The sequence below is a fragment of the Hyperolius riggenbachi genome, chromosome 10, assembly GCF_040937935.1.
Source record: "Hyperolius riggenbachi isolate aHypRig1 chromosome 10, aHypRig1.pri, whole genome shotgun sequence".
NCBI classification, from domain to species: domain Eukaryota; kingdom Metazoa; phylum Chordata; class Amphibia; order Anura; family Hyperoliidae; genus Hyperolius; species Hyperolius riggenbachi.
In genome coordinates, this window is record NC_090655.1 from 51757341 (window position 1) to 51778065 (window position 20725).

Here is a 20725-nt window from a genome sequence, read left to right on the forward strand (position 1 = left end):
CCATGTTTAAATTGATTGGGCCATTTTCAAACTGCATGCATTTGCATAAAAAGTTGCATAAATTTGCATCAACTCGAAGAATTTGCATTTCTCTGTCATTCAGGTCACCCTTTTTTTTTCTCGTTTTTCCGCTTCATTCTCTTATCTTCCGCTCATTTTTCTCACCTTTTTTCCATTCACTTCTATGAGAAATCGAGCGGTAAAACAATCAAGAGTAATATCGGACATGACAGAATTTATCAATTGAAAACATCTATTGAGCGGAAAAAACGAAACGTGTGTACCCAGCAAAAGATAAGCAAGTTTATCCAGTAGGAATCAGCTATTCTATTGTTAGGTTAACCAAGATCATTTTATTAATATTATGCTTTTATATAGTGCTGGGGTTGGTAATGCGTGGTTACTGCACCAATGGTTTGAATGTAACTGCCAAGTGTCAGTATGGCAATTGGTATATCAGGTTTACGAGAACGTTTTGACGCATCTTTCTTATGAATTGCATAATCCTAACCAATCCTCTTAATGAAAAAATTCATTCTGATAACTTCCCCCTTTACCATCGACCCTTTCCTTAAACCCAACCTTTACTTCACCTTTAGCCTTGACCTTTTCCTCATTGCCCAACCTTATACTTCTAGCCCGAACAGCTAAAGCTTACTTCTTAGTACCTTATCTTCCGAGACGGACCCTTTTAGCCTTTGCCTAACTCTAACTGAGAACCCAAAGTGAGATTCAAATTTTGTCTTCTGTTTTGGCTTCTGTGACTGCCACTCAATCATTCCAACTTGCACTAATAAAAAGTATTCCAGTCTATGACCGTGGCAAATCCAGGTTCCTTCCAATGATGCGAATTGTAATAGTGCCAAATCCACACATCTCTCTGCTTCACTGACAATCTTTGCAGTAATTCACAGAGCACACTGAACAAATTGTGTCACTAATTTTACCCTAGAGGAGCTTAATATCTAATGAATCTACCACAGCCACCGTCTGAAGTTCATACTATAGTCTAGAGCCAATTTGGAATAAAGTCAATTAACCTATCAATTTGTTTTTGGGATGTGGGAGGAAATCAGCGCGTGAAGAGGAGAAAACATGGGGAGAACATACTAACCACCATGTAGACAGAGTCCTGGACAACTCCATCCCTATAGTTATACTCCAATTTAATAAAGATTAACCATGCATCATACAACTAAGAAGAGGAAAAGAGAACTCCAGTAGAATTCAAAAGGTTTGGGTAAACTTTTGGTCAAGGCAAGAATAACATTTTCTTTCCTCCACTTGACTCAGCCACCTCGGACTAGAAAATACTGGACCTTCATTATGACTGTGTGTGTAGTTTGTAATTGTCCATACCAATGCCCCCTTAACACTGAACAAACTCAGACAGAAGACTAACGGACCCCATTACTACCATGGTCATGACCTGGAAACTCCAGCTAGATCATGGGTGCATAACTATTGTGCTACTACATAACTATTGTGGAAACACAAAACAGGTCTTACAGTCAAATTTTTGAGGTACACAACGTGTTCGTGTAGGCTTGTATATCTTGGGGCGGGGGCAAGTTGGTGATGAGCCAACACTACGAGCTAAATGAAACTCAGAAAATCTTGGTGAAGGAAGATATAACATTTGATGTGGGGCAAGAGCCAACACAGCCTATTCTCATCCTCATTATAAAGTACAACGTTTTAAGCAATGGAAGCAAACAAAACAAACTTCTGAGGTTGGCTTTAGCTCGTCATCTTGGTATTTTTGGGAAGGTGTGAAGAAATGCCACTAATTGGGAAGGGAATCCAGGTCAAAGAGTGACCAGAAAACATTCCTGGCAGTCCAGTCCATCTCCAGAGATTAATTACAACTTCTTAAATGTGTTAAGGATTGTACATTGACCTTAACACTAAATGACATAATAGGCTCCCCAGAACAAACACTCATTCTCTGAGGGTAGCAGATGGAAGGCTGAAACAGGAGGGATTATTTTCAAAGCATTCAACATCAGCAATACGAAAAAAAAAAAAACACTTTTTGCAAAGAGGTAAAGATATGTATCCTGCCCATGCGTCACTCAGAACTGGAGAAGAGCGTTGTTAGCTCTGGTATTGTTTAAATATGAGTTCACCATGATGTTTCTATCCTTATTCCTTGAATAAAGGGTAAACATTTCTGTCCACTGTTGGCCCCTGTGTGAGCCACTGACCTGTTAGAACTACTAAGAAAAAGTAAACCAATTACTTCAAAAATATGGGTATATCCGTACAGTCTTTGGACATGTTTGACTTGTGACCAATGCTAAATTTTCACAATGAACATTCATGGCCAGACTTATACTTTAGCTCCCCTAGGCCAACTTTCGTGTTGCTTCCCTTCCAAGAGCAGCAGCCCCTCCTCCATTTCATGAGCAGCCCCTCTCTCATGTGTAGCAGCCATTTACAGCAGCTTCTCGCTTTCATGTACAGTTCTGTTGAGTGAGCAGCAGCATCACTTTTCCTTTTGTTTCTCCCCATTTGCAATTTCCCCTTTCAATATGCAGTCTCCTCTTCCATATGCAGCAACCCTTCATCAATGTCCAGCCACCCCTTGGGTTGCTGCCACCCAAGTCCTGGGCCTTTGTTGCCTTTCCAGAAATCTTTCCCTGTGGACATTCTGGCCATTTTGGACAATAGAAAAATGTATTGCGTGTGTCTCAGTTGTGAGACAGTCTGATCTGCCAATGTGAATCCATTTAGGGTACTCAGCAAGGCAATGCAGTAACATTTGGTAGTTTGGTTAAAATTTTATTTCAGACCATTTGAACATGACATATGATGGTTGATTTATATCCCTTGGTGCCTCCCATACATCAGTTATTTTTCTACCTTGGTGGAAGGTTGGGTTCACCGTCTTTTTCGCTAGAGTGCAACAACTCTCGGTACGAATGGGAGCCCCTGAATGACTCAATCTTTTTAGCATCTTATACATTTATATCTATATATCTTCATACATTTCAGCTTACTATACTATATGTGGCTGTCGGTTATCTTTGTGTTGTTGAGACAAATGGCTGACTACAACACATACATCATTCCTGAGGGCTGTTGCAGGGTTACTGTTAATAAATATGCAGATCAAGGAAAACACTGGTGCATGAAGTGGGGGTTTAAGTACCACTTCACATCTAGACCTTGTTTCCTCCTTATGGACAGAGCAGTATTGACATTTAAGCTATGTCCGTATTTAATCAGCAATAACTTTATCCCTACTTATGACACCTAAATGAAATATATATTGTTTTTTTCATGGCAAACTAAGCTTTCACTGTATGGCATTTTTTCCCTAGAACAATTTTGTTTTCTATGCATTTTAATGGGAAAAAGAGGGAAAAAACCCACATTTCTCAGTTTTACCAATTCCAGTATAAAAATAAAAATAGATAAAAAACACAAATTTTGTTTGGCTAGTTCTACTGTTTATCACAAAAATTAGATTATGTTTCTGTCACAATTTCGGTGAGGATATTTGATTCTGAAATAATGCTACAGGGTGTATTTTTCACTGTGAACAGAGAAAATAAAAGTAATCTTATTGGCTCAGGGAACATATATTCCCTTTCAGTAATTAGTGCTACAGCAGATATTGCTGGAGGTGTGCACAGGAACAAGCCTTATTGTGCAAAGCAGTGCTTCAGCTACAAGACGTGTGTGTATATATATATATATATATATATATATATATATATATATATATATATATATATATATATACACATCCTTGTGGCTTAGATGAAGTCACAGAGGATGTAGATATACTGTAAATGCGGTGAAAGTGGATAACACCAGCCAGTGCCCAGATATCTCTAAATGAGTAACGTGTCCATAATGTCATAACTAGCTTCTGCTGTCTTAGGTCTTGCTTTGTCCTCACTCAGTGTTTACATTGGCTGCTCCGCTCATCACGTTTCCAGAGCTAGATCAGTTAGCATGTTTCCTTCACAGCATCATTTCCTTTCAGTATTGGCTGAACTTTCCATTTTCTTATCAAGCATTGTATTTACTAAGGATTTGCTCCCTAACTCCCAAAGCATTCAGGGCTGTGTGAGGTGGCCGTTATTGTCCCTTGAAAGGACTAGATTCTACAAATGGTCCTTATCATAGCCATTTAGTTCTGTGGGTATTTATGCCTGTGGCAGTTTTTCAGACAAAGGTGGCATTCATCCATTGACGAACATAGCGCTGCCCTGGAACGTGCACAAATACCTCAGATATGACTGTGAGTGGTGTTTGAAATGCCACATCACACTTGGACATATACATTCTTAGTAGAAATGAGCCCTTAAAGAGAACCTGAGGTGTCACATAGTTAAAAAAAGCAAATACCTAAGGAGAGTAAAACCTCATTCCTCCAGAGACTTTCCACATTGTCCTCCAGTCCCCAGCCGCTGCCCGGCGCCCTACTTAATATGGGGGCCAGGCTCCTCTTATGGCATGAGCATGGCTGCGCCTGCACATTAGCATGGAGCAGCTTTGTGCATGTCCCGGGGGTCCTCGCTTGGTAATGGGAAACCAGAGGATGGTGTGGGAAGCCCCTATCTATAGGCTCCAGAGGCTTCCCTCTTCTTAGCGAAGTATTTAATTTTTAAGGCCTCAGGTACAATTTAAGGCCTTGTTTTCTAGAGCTCACAAAAATAAATTTCAGGACTGTTGCACATGCTTTGTTTGCATTGTTGGCCTGGCTAACTTTTAGGGGATATAGAGGGTTGTCATCATTATATTTTTAAAATTAATTTTTTTTTTACAGGCCTCCCTATTGTGCTGATCTGCAAAAAAGATTTTGACTCAAGACTGATTTGATTGGTTGCATGTTTTCTCTAGACATGTGCATCTAGACCCAAATAACCCAATCCGAAAGACATTTCCTGACACATGAATGCCATATCCTGCAAGCAATAATGAGATGTTCTCTGCATGACCATTCTTATTTCCACATTCACCCTGGAGAATACTGGAGATTAGCCCAAACCCTCCAAACAGAGGAGATCTCGTCTGGGCAAGCTTAGTGGTTTGAGGTCATCAGCTGAATTTCCTCATGTACCATAAACAGCCTTTTGTCGCAAATGCACTGAAATCTTGTCAGACAACTGGTCTCTGAGCACGGGTAGCGTTACATCTGAAGCAGATGATTGTTGAGATAACTGGCTTCCATTATTATGCTTGTGATTGGCAGAGACACCACATTTTTTTTCCTTTTACAGGTCAAGTCTTCTCTAGAAAAAAAGGGCAATCCTGCTGATTAGAGTCTGAGCTGTGGTGTCTGCTGAGGTCCCAAATCCCCAGCCCAGCCTCCTGAATAGAAGTCAGAGCCTCCTCGGCAGCAGCCCCTACCTGTCATCAGCTCCTCTCTGTAGAGCAGGACACATCAGGGCCCTGACCTGAGGGCGCTGTCAGGGTGGGCAGGTAACCCTCAGCTACTGGACCCACTTCCTTATCTTTCATAAGCTAGATGCATGTAAAAGTATCACATTCTGCCCAAGAAAACAGAAGCCTGACCTTTCTGAGCCGTTGTACAAAAGCTAAAAGGCTCGGTTACTTTCTAACAAACACTGGAAAAAAGCTGTCATTCAGCATATTAATGTGAGTGCATCATGTGAAAACAAACAGAGAGGCTATGGAGGTGAAACCCCACAATGACATGTTGACGGCAAATCTGTGCAGTCATTTCATTCCAGAGACACTTTCATATAATATCCATCCAACATCACAAAAATCAACATTCCTGCAAGAAGCAAGTTTCCTTCCTGATGTTCACCTATAAACTTCGTATAATCAAAGCAGATTACTTTCATGTCTAAATTTACAACAGGAAAAAAAAACAATACCTGCCAAATAAACATAAATAGAGAAAAATAGAAAATGAGAGAATCTTTGTCAAGGGAGAGGAAGGAGTAGAGGGAAAAAATGAAAGGAAGGAGCAAAAAAGGATTGGGGGGGAGAGGGCTGCGAGGGGGTAACAAAGAAATAGGATTGAAAGAAAGGTGAGGAAAAAAATAAAAGAGAGAGATAGGTTAGAGAGAGTTAATCAAATTGTTTAAAGCGGAACTGTAATGACATACAGTATAGTAGAATGCAGTAAAGTAAAGGATACCCACTTTTTATGGTAACTTTCCTGGTTTCAGCATCAAGAAAACTTTCTATAGGTATATACTGCTGTATATCGGTATGTAGCCCCTCCCTCCGAGTGATGCTTAACCTAGGCTGTGTATTATGCAGAATCCCCCCCCCCCCAGCATTCTGGGACAGCATGTATATTTTCTTCTGCCTTTAGAACTCACAAAATGAACATTTTGCAAGACATCACCTGCTAGTTCTAAAGATTTTGCCGCGGTCATACATTTCAGAAAGTAAATCCGGGAGAGGAAAGATATTACAATAGACAAGCACTTATAAATAATTTAATAGATTAATATTTACAATGGGCAAATACTTATAAATAATTCATTCATTAATATTGTAAAAAAAAAAAAAAAAAAGCAATTGTATTTAATGTACGTACTACATGTGCTACATGGGGATGTACACAAGGCATACTGGGCCAGATTTACTAAAACTCAGGGTTGAAAAATTGACAAATTGAACAGGTTTCTGTCCGGCCTGTATTGCATCCAAGGAGCAGAAATCTCTGCACAACAGGAGCCACAATTGGCACCACTAAAATCAATGGGCATTAATGCATGCGTGTGCACATACCTTATTCACTGTTGGGCATTGTGCTGCAATATTTTAAAAAATATGCCAAGGCTATGCAGTATAATGTCTGGCAGGCACATTTTTAGCACATGAGCATGCACATCTGTCTTAAGCTTCGTACTCACCACCCGACGGCTCCCGCGACGTCCCCTTAACGACGGTAGTCAGCGATTAAAGCGGCGGATTAAAGCGCGAGGTCAAGCAACGTACACGGCAGCACGAGCTAGACTTCCGCGGTACTTTGTGGTACCCTGTCATCAGGGATCTCAAAGATCCGATCCGCTGAGTCGATCCGTCGTCATCAGCATGACGCTAGGCGACGTTTGCGATTGTACCCCTGTACCCACCTTGTGATGTCATTTGAAAATAGCCAGTCATCGGGAAAAATCGGTCGGGAAATCGCCAGGTGGGTATGCAGCTAAAAAGGCAAAAAGCATTGCAGGCCTCTCTCTGAGCTAGTAACTAGCACATTATCTATCTTTACAGACTTGCTGGACAGGAGAAAAAAAGTGATGAAATATGTGGGTCCTCCACCTCAGCCATACCAACTCACATGGTGGTCAATGTGGGGTTCCTTGTAAGAGGTGGTAGAGAATGCTTCTCCCCTTACAAAACATCCTTGTCTCAAAGTCGGGTGTATCCCGACCTCCATGTTACAAAAAAGGAGGTGAGATAACACAATTGGGGAGCCTAAGGAGCTATACTGTCATGCTTTTAATAAAGGCAAGACCAGACTGTCATCCTTACCTAGGTGAACAAGAAATTAAAACCGTAAAGAAAAAACAGACACATCCGTAACAGTACCTGGTTATAAAAACTATATGTCATTAAATCCTGGCAGCAAAATGAATGTCTATTTTACAAATATAATTATCTTCTGTGTTTTTCTAATTTTTATCTGTAATATTCTTTATCTGTAATGTCCGTATAGAAGCCTCCATAGAAGCGTGATCAGCGCAAAACGGCTGTAAGGCTACCCTTGCCCTGCACAGCAACCATCCACTGACTGCCCACCAGGACCGGTAAGTGAATTCCACTGTGATTGCCTCTCACGCTCACAATTGTTTTGTACTGCATGTGTATTGCATATTTCATCCATTAAATACAGAACACTGCAGTGCCGACCTCCACATTCTCTCTTTATTGGATACTGTGTTTTGATTTTAAGGTCAGAGCATACTGTATGTGAGCCTGCTGTTCCTGTATTAGTGCAATAGCCACCCTCCCAGGATTACCAGCTGCAGTGCCAACAGCTTGTTACGCTTGGTGGTATATTCTCCACCATCAGCACACAATGCAGATTCTGACGTGAAGGAGGTACACACGCTAGCACAAGGAACCAGGGTATCCCCAGTTTAGTGGAGAAGAGGACTGACTCCCGTAGCAGATGTGGCGCACAGGGCAGGCGTAGATCCGAGCAACCACAAACAATACTTAAATACAATGGATACGATATTCCTAGCGTATTTACAATTACAGCTATCAATGAAGCTACAAATGACTGACTAACATATGTATATATCGGCGATGAACCGATATATAACATAAGCAAGGAACGCTAGCTAGGAACTGGAAGTAATACAAGAAACAGGACTCAGAAGGATTCTCTACTTCTATGCAGAAGTGAACGCAATCCACACAAGGTAACAGGAGCAGAACTGAGCTAACTAAGCACGGGTGATCAAGATACGCGCAACCTACCGAAACGTGCTGGAAACTGACTGACTGAACACAGGATATAAACAGTTCGTGTACGTATATATCAGCGGCACTGATGTATTAACTTAACACGAATACAAGGAAAATAACAAACTAGTATGCGTATATATTGGCAATGAACCGATATATGATGCAAGACTAGCAAAGTAGCAAATACTGATAACAAGAGCTGAACTGGAAGGACTCACTGACCCCTTCGCAGGAGTCAGTGCAGTCCACACGAGATCTAGAAACGGAGGGGGCTCGGACAGAGTAACAGACTGAATCTGAGACTATGATAGCCCATGGAGCACTGCAGGAAGCAGTCCTTTATACTGAGGTCATTCAATGGGAGCAGACATGCAGATTCCCACACAGGTGAATGGCAACCAATCACAGGCTGACAGCAGGAAAGAGCAGACAATGATATGCAGCCTGCAAGAAAGGGATTGCAGCTCCAATGCAACAGACAATGTTTGTTTTCACAAAAGCATATTAACCTGTCATTAACTTCAGAGCGACTGCAGATGGAATCAACGCTCAGTGTAAGCGCACGCAAAACTATGCGAGCAAATGCACGCAAAGAAATCAAAAACTGCTTGTCTTCAGTAAAACTGCAGCCAGCAGTACATGTTGCAAAAGTGATCATAACACAGCTTTTCTCTTTCATTCATCTAATATTCACCTTGGTTGAAGAACCACCAACCCACCACCTACACTCTATGCAATACCGCCTATATGCCAGGAGCTACAGAGCTGGCATATTTTAATTTCCTGATAAGAATACCTGTCAGTACTTGTTGGGCGACATGGCAAATGTTACATTAATTTTGAGTATATAAAGTAATAACACAAAAGTAAAGTAAATCTATTAAAATACAACACTTTCTTTTTTAAATAAACTATTCAGTTAATAGTTTTACAGGGCAAAGTGTATATCAACAGTATTAGATATATGAGGGCGTAACTAGCAATTAGCAATGTGATATTGTGTATTTAATATTCATTCAATTTGTAATGCACACAGGAGCTCAATACAAGTAACAAGAGAAGAGAAACCATTTATCTAATGACCTCTTCCACATACATTACCAGGCATATCTGAATATAAACTCTTCAAAATACACGCATGGACAAACGGGATATTTTTAGCATAGAAACATGAAAACCTATTTCGACTTAGTTGTCAACTGTTCCTACTAAGTGATCCATTTAGTAAACTCTAACCTTTCTGTGAGGTTTTCCGCTAAAACAGAGTTTCTCGTTTCGGACTATAAGGCTCAGGGGAGAAAAATAATTTCACTAGCCCTGACATCAGACCCAATAAAACCCAAGAGGCTCTTAACGATGTAACATAAGTGTTTGCGAAGTTATGTTATTTTTTTCTAGGCCTGGGTGTCAATTTCCAACCCTCCCCCACAAAAAAATTGCGGGTGACCTTTAAATCCTACAAAATGTGGAAAGAATAGTAAGAATATTATGTATAAAGATAGTTTTTTTTTTTTTATATTTTTTGTGTTTTTTTTTTTAAATGACAAATGATTCGGCAAGCTGATAACACCCACTTACCTGTATTTAATTTCATAGAACAAATATTTAACAATCTGAATGAATTCCTACAAGTTAAACAGTGAGCAATAACAGCCTAAATTTTTGTTTTGTTACAACAAAACTACATCAAACAATATAAGAGCAGTTATGTTGTAGAGGTGGCACACCTTACCCTAAGTGTGGGTGCTATAACCTGTGGATGCTGAGCCCAAACATCCAGCAATATAACAAGCAGGAAAAAAGTCCAGGTTAGCACACCGTTAGAAGATGCAAGTTTCTTCAATTTATTGCTTCATTGGCACATAAATATGATAATTGTTTCGGGGCCACGGCGGGTCCCCTTCTTCAGATAGTGCAAACAAACAATACACCCATTAGTGCACATCAATTATATACTCTGTGAGGTGGAGGCCCACCTATGACAATCAGGACAATAACCCCTCCCATCATTTCTGCTTCAGATGTAGATAAACAATGCTACACTCCATAGTATAAGCATTCAGAAATACCATAGCAATGCCACACAAATGTCATCAAAGGTTACCTGTACCCATAAATGCCCCGCATGCTAAATCTCCAAATTCATTGCAATGCTGCTGCCAGTTAGTGGTGTCAACCGGAGTAATGCTCACTTACCTAAATGTGTCCATCAATGTCTACCAGGGAGGGGATCCGTTCTCATGCAAGCCTGATAGGTTCCTGATTCGCGCCACGGCCACTACAGCCGTTACCGTGCGCTTTGCATACTCTCCATGGGGAAACTGCATCACTTCCGCAATGCGCGACATCCCCATGACGTCGCTTCTGCTGTATGCCGAGGGCGTCGCGTATAGCGTTGCCGTGGCTACGCGCACCGCGTCTGTGGCGTACGGCGGCTGCCACGGCAACACTATACGCGACGCCCTCGGCATACAGCGGAAGCGACGTCATGGGGATGTCGCGCATTGCGGAAGTGATGCAGTTTCCCCATGGAGAGTATGCAAAGCGCACGGTAACGGCTGTAGTGGCCGTGGCGCGAATCAGGAACCTATCAGGCTTGCATGAGAATGGATCCCCTCCCTGGTAGACATTGATGGACACATTTAGGTAAGTGAGCATTACTCCGGTTGACATCACTAACTGGCAGCAGCATTGCAATGAATTTGGAGATTTAGCATGCGGGGCATTTATGGGTACAGGTAACCTTTGATGACATTTGTGTGGCATTGCTATGATATTTCTGATTGCTTATACTATGGAGTGTAGCATTGTTTATCTACATCTAAAGCATAAATGATGGGAGGGGTTATTGTCCTGATTGTCATAGGTGGGCCTCCACCTCACAGAGTATATAACTGATGTGCACTAATGGGTGTATTGTTTGTTTGCACTATCTGAAGAAGGGGACCCGCCATGGCCCCGAAACAATTGTCATATTTATGTGCCAATAAAGCAATAAATTGAAGAAACTTGCATCTTCTAAGGGTGTGCTAACCTGGACTTTTTTCCTGCTTCAAACAATATAAGAGGGATATAAAACTGACATATGCAAGCACAGGTATGCACTTAATTATATCAGACAAACTGGAAATTTAAGACAAACTATTCAGATATATTTAAATTATTTAAATAAAAACAGCCATCATTGTTTATTTCAAATAATATGAACCTAAACATTCAAATAACGTAACCACAAAAGTTTTGTGAGTTTTTAATATATATAAAAAAACAATACTGCAAAATTTTATTAACTAGGTTGAAAACTATAGATGATAAATTCTTCAAGGAAAAAGTCCCCTATAGGAGAATTCAAGTGGAAGCAATTTATTTATTAGACCAAGTGATCAATCTATATCTGGCTGGTCATATGATTACATTTCTGTTTCCTGAGGGCTCGTTCACACCTAGGGGCGTTTTTGCCCTTTTTTCAAGCGCCTGTGATTTTGAAAATCGCCCTATAAAGCTTGTGCAATGATTCCCTATGAGAGTGTTCACATCTGAGCGGTTAGTTTCTGATCCGCTCAGCAAAGCGCTGCCTGTACCATTTTCTGAACGTTTTTGCTCAATGGAAGGTATAGGGAAATCGCAAAGCACTTGAAGAAGCGCTTTGTATAGCGAATTCACCAGCACTTTTAAGAATGAATACATTGTATTTATTCACTTCCGGGTCAAAGAGTTCACAGTGAAAAAACAAATCACTCTGCAAAAGCGCTTTATACAAAATCACAGCGCACAGCTAAGTGCCAGGAGGAGAAAAAAAACACACAAAAAAAAGAAAGTCGCTGCCGTCAGCGATTTCGATTTTAGATGGGAACAAAGCCTGAGAGAGTTAATACAGAAACCAGGATTAAGCAGAAAATGATGGTTGTGACCAGCCAATGAGAGAAAGAAATTGGTCACATGCTTTACAAATTCTGAGGAAAACTCTTCCTTAGAACACTTATCTGGATCTCCATGGCTTTTAAGCGAAGAGGAGACAGTATAATGAGGGGCAGTGTAATAGGTGGTAGTGAAATAAACAGCCACGCCTACTTTTAAAGACCATGCTACCTGCAAAATAAATGCAGGGGTTCCTCGAGATCAAAACATTGTTTGCAGGGGTTCCTTGAGATCCAAAAGTTATTTGCAGGGTTCCTCTGGGGTAGAAAGGTTAGCATTTGTTTTGGTTCAAATAATCAAAATGAACTGCTTTGGAAGGACTGGAGGCTCTGAAAAGGCTTTATAGCACCAACCCCACTCCGAGTTTGAGTAAAAAAAAATACATAAGTATAATAATGATAAAGAGGACATTTATCTTACTTGTCTGAGGTCCAGAAAAGCAAGCTGCAATGTGTCCTCCTGGAATCCTGGAACAGGATCAGAGCTGGCAAACACTGAAAAGATAAAGATAAACTCATGTCACCTGCATCGTAATCCTAATAATTATTAACACAAAGGTATCAGCTGTGACAAATTATTCATTATCACGACATATTATGTGAAGAAGATGCATTCAGCTTCTGATTAAGCATAGAGTTTAATTGTGAATGTACTGAATTATTATTCTTTTGAGGAACAAAGCTGAAAGTATTAAATGATAAATGAAGCTGTAAAGTTCTCTTGTTTTAAATGTACCCTTTAGCTCCTCTATTTGGGCACTAGTCTAGGGAAACCTCATTGGGAAATTCCACTAATGTGATTGGCTGGACAGTATTCTCACAAACTGCTAGGTTTCAGATAGGTTGTAGTAAACTATGCCCACACTACTTGGCCAATCATATAACGCTTCGTGCTTTAGAGGGTGCTCCGATTGGAGAACTGTCCCCTATGAGGTTTCCTGCTGGATCACCTACACTAGACTACCTCCTCTGTTTGTACCTTCTGTACCTACAGGAGGCCTAGCTCTCATAGAATTCAATAGGCAGCGTTTGTTTACATACCACACTGCTGTGCACTTTCACTATTAGATGCTGCTGTGCTGTAGATGCTACAGAAGTACTCCGTTCATTTTAATGGATAGGCCATCTAGTGTCTTCAGTGCAGAAGCATGAAGTGGCCAAGAGGGAGGTGCTAGAAGTAAAGAAACTGTGCCCCAGCGGCTTGAGCGCTAAGCTGCCAGTAGCTGTGGGGTGAGAGCCACAACTGTAGCAGGGGCACATTTAGGATACATGCACTGTTTAAGTGCAATTATCCTTTAAACATTTTGGTACAAGGATAAGAAGACGATATGGGGATGATTGTTAGCAGGCCCATAGAATTGTAAGGGTAGCAAGTTAACAGGTGGTATTATTCTGCAAAGTAAATGAAGCGCTATGAAGGCTAGGTTCACAGTGGTCTGTTGCAAAATACACACGTTACAATGAGTGTTAACTGCAATGGAGACTGTACCTAGACTTCTACGCCCATATCCCAGATTTCATCTCCACAGATGAGGAGAGGAAACTCTACATTCTACTGGGGGGAAGAGGAAACAATGATGCAAATAGCTGCCCGAAATGTCACTGCCTGCTGCCAACTGACAGGAACATTATTATTATTTAGTATTTATATAGCGCTGACATCTTCCGCAGCACTGTACAAAGTATATTGTCTTGTCACTAACTGTCCCTCAGAGGGGCTCACAATCTAACCCCTACCATAGTCTTATTTCTAGGTATGTATCCTGTAGTCTTGTATGTATTGTAGTCTAGGGCCAATGTAGTGCGAAGCCAATTAACTTATCTGTATGTTTTGGGGATGTGTGAGGACACTGGAGTGCCCAGAGGAAACCCACGCAAACACTGGGAGAACTCCTTGCAGATGTTGGCTGGGATTCGAACCGGGGACACAGCACTGCAAGGCGAGAGCGCTAACCACTACGCCACCATGCTGCCCATGACACCCCATTGAATGTATACCCCTTAGAGTGGCCCCTATAACCCCCCCCATGCTTATAATTCATCAACCAACCCCTCCCATGCTAACGCTAATGTTTTGCTTTGGCAATTCTAAATGTATTTGGTTCTGCCAATAAAGCTTTTCTGGATTGGACTTCAATTGCAGTGAGTTTAGAATAATGTGATCAGTTACAACGCAGCATTGTGAAGAGGCCCATAGATGTGTATGGGCAGTGATTTGGCATGCAGAATTATTCTGCCAACATAACGGATGTGATGTGAAAGGGCCTTTAGGGATTGGAACTGAAACCTTTTAAAATTGGAGATCTGGTTTCTCACAATGAATGCAGGAAGTCTACTTTCTGTATTGGGTGACCTAGCTCCAGAATCTCTGCTTACTTTACTAAGCACATTACTGGATAGAATCATCATCTTGCTTTAAAAAGGTAGCCAGTTAAACCAGCAAATGGAGAATAAGAAAAATGTATTTTTTTTTTCAGTTCAAATTTTCAACAATTTCTTGCCTAAATAAATAAATAACTCACTTCAATAAAAAAAAAAGAACCTAATGAAATAATAAAAAAAAAGAGATAAAACAAAACAAAACAATAAAAGAACATTTCCTTCAAGAAGAATATTTGCATACAGTGACTTAGTCTAATTTTATATGATGATAACATTTCACATTAGCCTGATTTCGAAATTCCTTTTTAGTATTAAAATTTTACATCAAATAATTTTAAATTTAGATTAATAAATATCTTATTTCTTTTAAAAAGTAAAATTCTCTCATCACTACACAAGGCGTTCTGATATGGAATAATATTTTCATTACAGCCAACAGCTGTTGTCACTACAAAACTAGTAATATTCAGCATAAACTTGCTGGAAATCATGGGGACAACCTTCAGTTAGGCAAGTAGGACATCCTACTATTCTTGTCAGTCGCTGAATCAGTGCTTAGCAAGAAATCTGCACAAAGAAGGAAGTAACATTTTGGACCTCCCCTCATATCATAGAATGTTTCTATGTTTATTGCAATGACTCATTTATTACACAAGGCCTACATGTCTAGATGGCCATATCTTCAGTTGGACTACTCACTCCACTTCCTTCCAAGAACACCAGAAAGTTATCGCAGTGCATTACATTATCAGCTCCTAAGCAGTCACAAGACAGAAGAACATTGATTCAGAAAATTTATTTGGTAAGGGTTGTTTTTTTATTTATTTATTTAGGTAGACAGAAGCTTTATGATACCTGTTAAGGTGGCCACACACAGTACGATAAAATGATGCTATATTACTGCAATTCACAGAGCTTTTTGATCAGTCTTTACGAAAACTGGATGGTGTAGGGTAGGGTAGATAGTCAAATTCTTGATATGAAGGATATCCGAGGCAAAGTCATTCATACAAATGGAGGGAGCAGAAATGTATGGGCAGAAGCCCTCCGCTCCCCCCGTTCTCCTCCTAAATGCCCCTGTACATTGCGCAATACTGCAAAAGCTCTGGCCTGGTGGAGGGTGTCCTTGATCGCGCTCCCATGGCCAAGAGCGATCTACACATGCGCACAATGAGTCGCAAGGCATGAAATATGGAGAAAATGAAGAGTGAATGGTGGGGGACGGAGGAGTACGGGGGGAATGGTGGGCATAAAGACAGCTGCCCATACATGCTTCTTACCACTGTACAAATGACTTCGCCTTGGGTATCCTTTAAAGGCCCAAGCTATTTTTTCAGAGTTTTCAATTCCTTATTTTCATAACTGGGGAGAAATTGAACATGTATGTGCCACATCAGATTTTTTAAATGTTACAATCAGAAAAATTGATTGCAATTCTTGAATTGAAAAGAAACATATAAATTGTATGGCGTGTGGCTGTTTTTAGCTGGTTGGGACCATGCTGTGCTAGTGACACTACCCCTTCCCACCACCACTGCATCATCTGATACGTGAAGCACATTTTTGATGCTATATAGGATTAGATTAATTCATTCCTTTTCCCAATTTCTTTTAATTGTTCCTAATATTTTTTTTTATTTTTCTGCATCCATATTACCGGTAGAGCTATGGGTGTTAAAGAGTCTGAAGCCTTCCAAAAATTCTCTTTTTATTTTACATTTATGTTAAGCACTATGAAAATAGCTAAAACGCTGCATCCCCGCAGCAGAACAATGTAATTAAACCCCCCAAATCCCCGGGGAAAATTTCGGGGCTCATTCCTGGTAGAGGCAGAGCTTAGCATTGTAGCTCTGCCTCTCCTCGCATCAATCTCTGTGGATCTTCACCTCCTCCTGCCCCTCTCCGTCTTCTTTCACTGAGAGGGGCGAGGAGAGCTGGCGATCAGTGGAGATTGACACAAATGGAGGCAGAGCTACAGCGCTAAGCTCTGCCTCCCCGGGCAGCAAAAACCACGACCTGGAAAGTGATGGAATTTTGCCCCGGTATTTGGGGGGGGGGGTTGATTACGTTGTTCAATGCGGCGTTTTAGCAATGCTCATAGTGCTGAAGATAAATGTCAAATAAAAAGAGGATTTTTGGAAAGCTTCAGACTTTCTTTAAATAATCAGTAAGTATCTTTAGACAGAGAAGGTTGTTTGCCTGTAATGACAGATCACTTTATGTTATCGAGTCAGTTCAATGAAAACAGCGCTTAACTGAGCCCTACGATAGTGGTTACAATTGTTTCCATTTCTTTTTGTAACACGTTAATCACTCAAATTATGACACGTACCGTATTCACTCTGTATTCTTAACCTGTCAGTTATTCAGCTCTCATGCCAATTACATTACATTTTCAAGAGCTTTAGTGCTCAAAGTTCAAAAACATGCAATATGCCATAATCATGGCAGAAGCTTATTGGTCCCCTCGAGGGAAATGATTACTGAAGGATTTTGAATGATACTAATTCCTGAGCTGTCAACATATTTTAAACATCTGCTTTTGTTATAGCCGTTGCTCAATAAAAAAAAGCCTACCTCTAGCGAGACAGCAATTAAAAAGACTCTTAAAGGTGGGCGCGAGCTTAGCGTGCTCACATCAGGTGTAAGCCTCTAAGCACCGGCTTGGAATTCTATTCTCTCCCTCCCTCAAGTAGATGTCACTGCTGAAACGTGTGGGGCACACTTATTTTTATTGGAAAAGGCCCTCCATGTCTTCAGGAAACCCTTAAAGGGGTTTACTCCTCTGTTAGCAGGAGCAGCATTTCTTTCAATTGTAGCTGCACTTATGTGTGAAGAAAAAAAGCAATTTCCTTCAGGGAAAATAGAAGTACAGGTAGTCCCCGGTTAACAAACGAGACAGGGACTGTAGGTTCATTGTTAAAGTGAACCTCCGGACTAAAAATCTACTCAGCAGAACTGAAAAGGCTTGGTGTTTCTTTAAAAGTTTCACAGCATCAGAACTTTGTTTTTCTTACCTAAGCATCGTTTTTAGCTGCATTTTTAGCTAAGCTCCACCCATCAAAGAAAACTGCCTGGGCTTTTTTTCCCTGATGCTGTGCAAGCATGATGGGATTTCCTATGTTGTTATTCACATTACCTAGAAACTGGGCGGGGTGATCAGCACACAGGACAGTTGGAACTGTGTCTCATGCTCCCTGTCACCTCCTTTCAACCAAAAAGATGGCTGCCCTCATTAAATCAAACATTTGCCTGTTCTTTTAAAACAGGGTGGGTAAGAGATTATATTACCCCCCGTGTCTCCTGTGTCCCCCACTGTGTCACCTCTGTTCCCCTGTACCTGCTCATTTTTTGACTTGTTCTCACAAAATCCAAGCAGTTCATATTGGCGGGTCGTTCATAAGTCAGGGACTTCCTGTATTGCAGATTTCACTAATAAATTCTGAACATTGCTGGTATCTTTGCTCTATTCAAAATAAAACAACACAATACAGTATAACCCCCATTAGCCAGCACCAACGGGGATTGGCTGATGCCGGGTAAGTGTAGTTTCTGGTTGCTTGAGAGTCAATGTTAAAAATAAGCATAGCTTAAAAAAAAAAACAGCACTATACTTCACACTGTATACTTACCATAAACTCTGTATTAGTGTTTAAATACAGTAACTAAAAACAAATTAAGACGGAGGACACACTTAAAGGAATCATCAGGCAACACCCCCCTCCCCAGCTGTACTTAACCAAGGTTTCCTCCAGCCCCTTGCAGCTGACGCATCCCACGCCGCATCTCCGCTCGCAGCCGCCAACCCGGGATCCCCGCCGTTGCAGAGGCCGACCTCGAGGTCGTCCTTACTGTGCCTGCCCCGCTGTCAATCAAGCCCACGTTGTCCACGCTGTACTGCGCAGGTGCAGAACTGACTTGATTAACAGCGGCATTTGCGAAGGCGCGCTAGAGGAGTTCGACCTTTGCACCAACGTGGACCCAGGGTCGACGGCTGCAAGCGGAGATGCGGCATGGGACATGTTGGCTGCAAGAGGCTGGAGGAAGCCCCAGAGAAGTAGAGAGCAGGGTTTTTTTTCCTGATGATGCCTTAAATGTAACGGAGGTTTATTACTGTATACAGAAGTGTAAAAGTAGATTTCTGCATCCTGCAAGAGCAGAATTTTCAAAGCAGGTCATTTCACTGCCGAAGCTGGGCATCATCATAGCACTAGTGCTATGCTGGGAGACCCGCGCAAGAATAATACGTGCATCTGGCGATCGGCAGACCCCGAATTACATCTCCCTCTGAGTTGGGACAACTCAGAGGGGGAATAGTATTTAACACCACCGGGGATTTGAGCGGCAGCAGGGGGAGCCTCATTGACGGCAGAGACATACATACAGGGCCGGATTTACCATAAGGCACTGTAGGCACGTGCCTACAGGTGCCTGATTGGGCAAGGGCGGGGTTTAAATTGTCTCCTGTATAATTAAAAACCTAAAAATGCGTTCCCGTGTCAGCCCCACTTGCCCCGCCCACTTGCGCCATAATCCGGCGGCCGCCCGCAACTACAGTGACAGCCAGGCTGAGGGCGGCTAGTCAACAACTCACAGCTTGTCCCGCTCTTCCCACCCTCCGCTGTACTCATGCCTGCACGCAGTGCTGCAACTTGCTAGTGAGCAGCAGCTGCGTGCATAGGCAATCGGGGGGAGCGGGCAGCACGATTGTCAGCCTCTGCTGCCGCTATCTGCTGGGATTGGAGAAAGTATGTGGGTGGCCAGGGCTGAGCGGGCATCGCTTACCTCCTGTGAAACTAGCCTGCCAGAGCCCTGAACGAGGGGTAGAGATAGTGACAACTCTAATGGAGGTAAGCAAAAATCTCCGACCTGTCCTCCTCTCCTGTCCTGTTTAGCAGCCAGCATGTGTACTCGAGTGATACTGTGACAGGCAGGGAGGGGGGCAGACGAAACAGCCGTTAAGGCCCTGGCTTCTTGTGGCTTCTTGTATAGGCTACAGCTCCTTCCCCTTGTGTATGTACTATTGGGGACTTGATGGGCATGCTGTATCTAATCTCTCCCCTATGATCTGTGACACGACACGAGGGAGAAGGGTTCATGCTGGGGGCACACATACATTTGCAGTGTAGTGTAAAGCAGGGGAGGACTGGCCAGGGGGGAAGGAGGGAAATTTCCCCCCAGGCTGCCTCTCATTTAATGATTTAGGGCTGGTACAGTGCCTGGTATATGTTTTTGTATAAGGTAATGTGAACCACTAGGCTGGCCGAGGGAAATCCATGCCTAATTACAGAGTAATTAGAGGGTGGGCAAGTTGGTAAATATAAACAGCATGATGCAGAGCAGAGGCTTGCCTGCAGGGTCCGTGGGAAAATGTCTGATTTCAGGTGGAAATTGGTTGAAAGTATCGATCTGAGATGCTGGGAAATCTCGGGCTGATGTGGTCGATCCAGTGCGATAATCACAAACAATGAACGTGACGGAAACCCTGACCACTATAACTCAAAATGTTTTATGTGCCCCCCATTGCCAGTGCATTATATTTTACTTGTCATGCTGTCCCTCATGTGTCCTTGCTGTATTTCCCATGTGACTTTTGGCATATAGCACGTGTGTGATGTAATTTGGGCCCGGGCTGCCGTGAAACTGGGCCTCTAGTTTGTGTTTCCCTCCAGGCCAAAAGGTCCCAGTCCTCCCCTGGTGTAAAGCATAGCTGCTGCTGTCCTCTCCCCAGATGGATTCCTGCTGCTCGGCTCCAGCCTGATAAAGAGAGGCACCTGGCTGACTTTTGGACGGTACTTTCCCTTCCTGTTAGCTAGCTGATTGAATGGAGGAGTGAGGGTTTTGTTTTATGTGTGCGTGCGCATAAGAAATGGGTGGGGGGAGTATGTTTTCAGTGTGTGTGATCTGTGTGTGTGTCTGTACATTTTAGTGTGTGTGTGTGTGTGTGTGTTAGTGTGAGTGAGTGTGTGTTCTCTCTGTGTGAGTGTGTGTGATCTGTGTGTGCTATT

General features: G+C 42.0%; 1 protein-coding gene across 7 annotated transcripts in view; it reads right to left on the minus strand.

Moving 5' to 3' along the window:
- The window catches only part of EXOC6 (exocyst complex component 6), a 386110-nt gene that overhangs the window by 50066 nt on the left and 315319 nt on the right, over positions 1 to 20725 (minus strand). For all 7 annotated transcript variants that reach the window (XM_068258178.1, XM_068258176.1, XM_068258180.1 and 4 more), the window contains one exon: positions 12757 to 12830. In XM_068258178.1, the coding sequence (XP_068114279.1) occupies positions 12757 to 12830 (74 nt within the window). The remainder of the gene's footprint in view (positions 1 to 12756; positions 12831 to 20725) is intronic.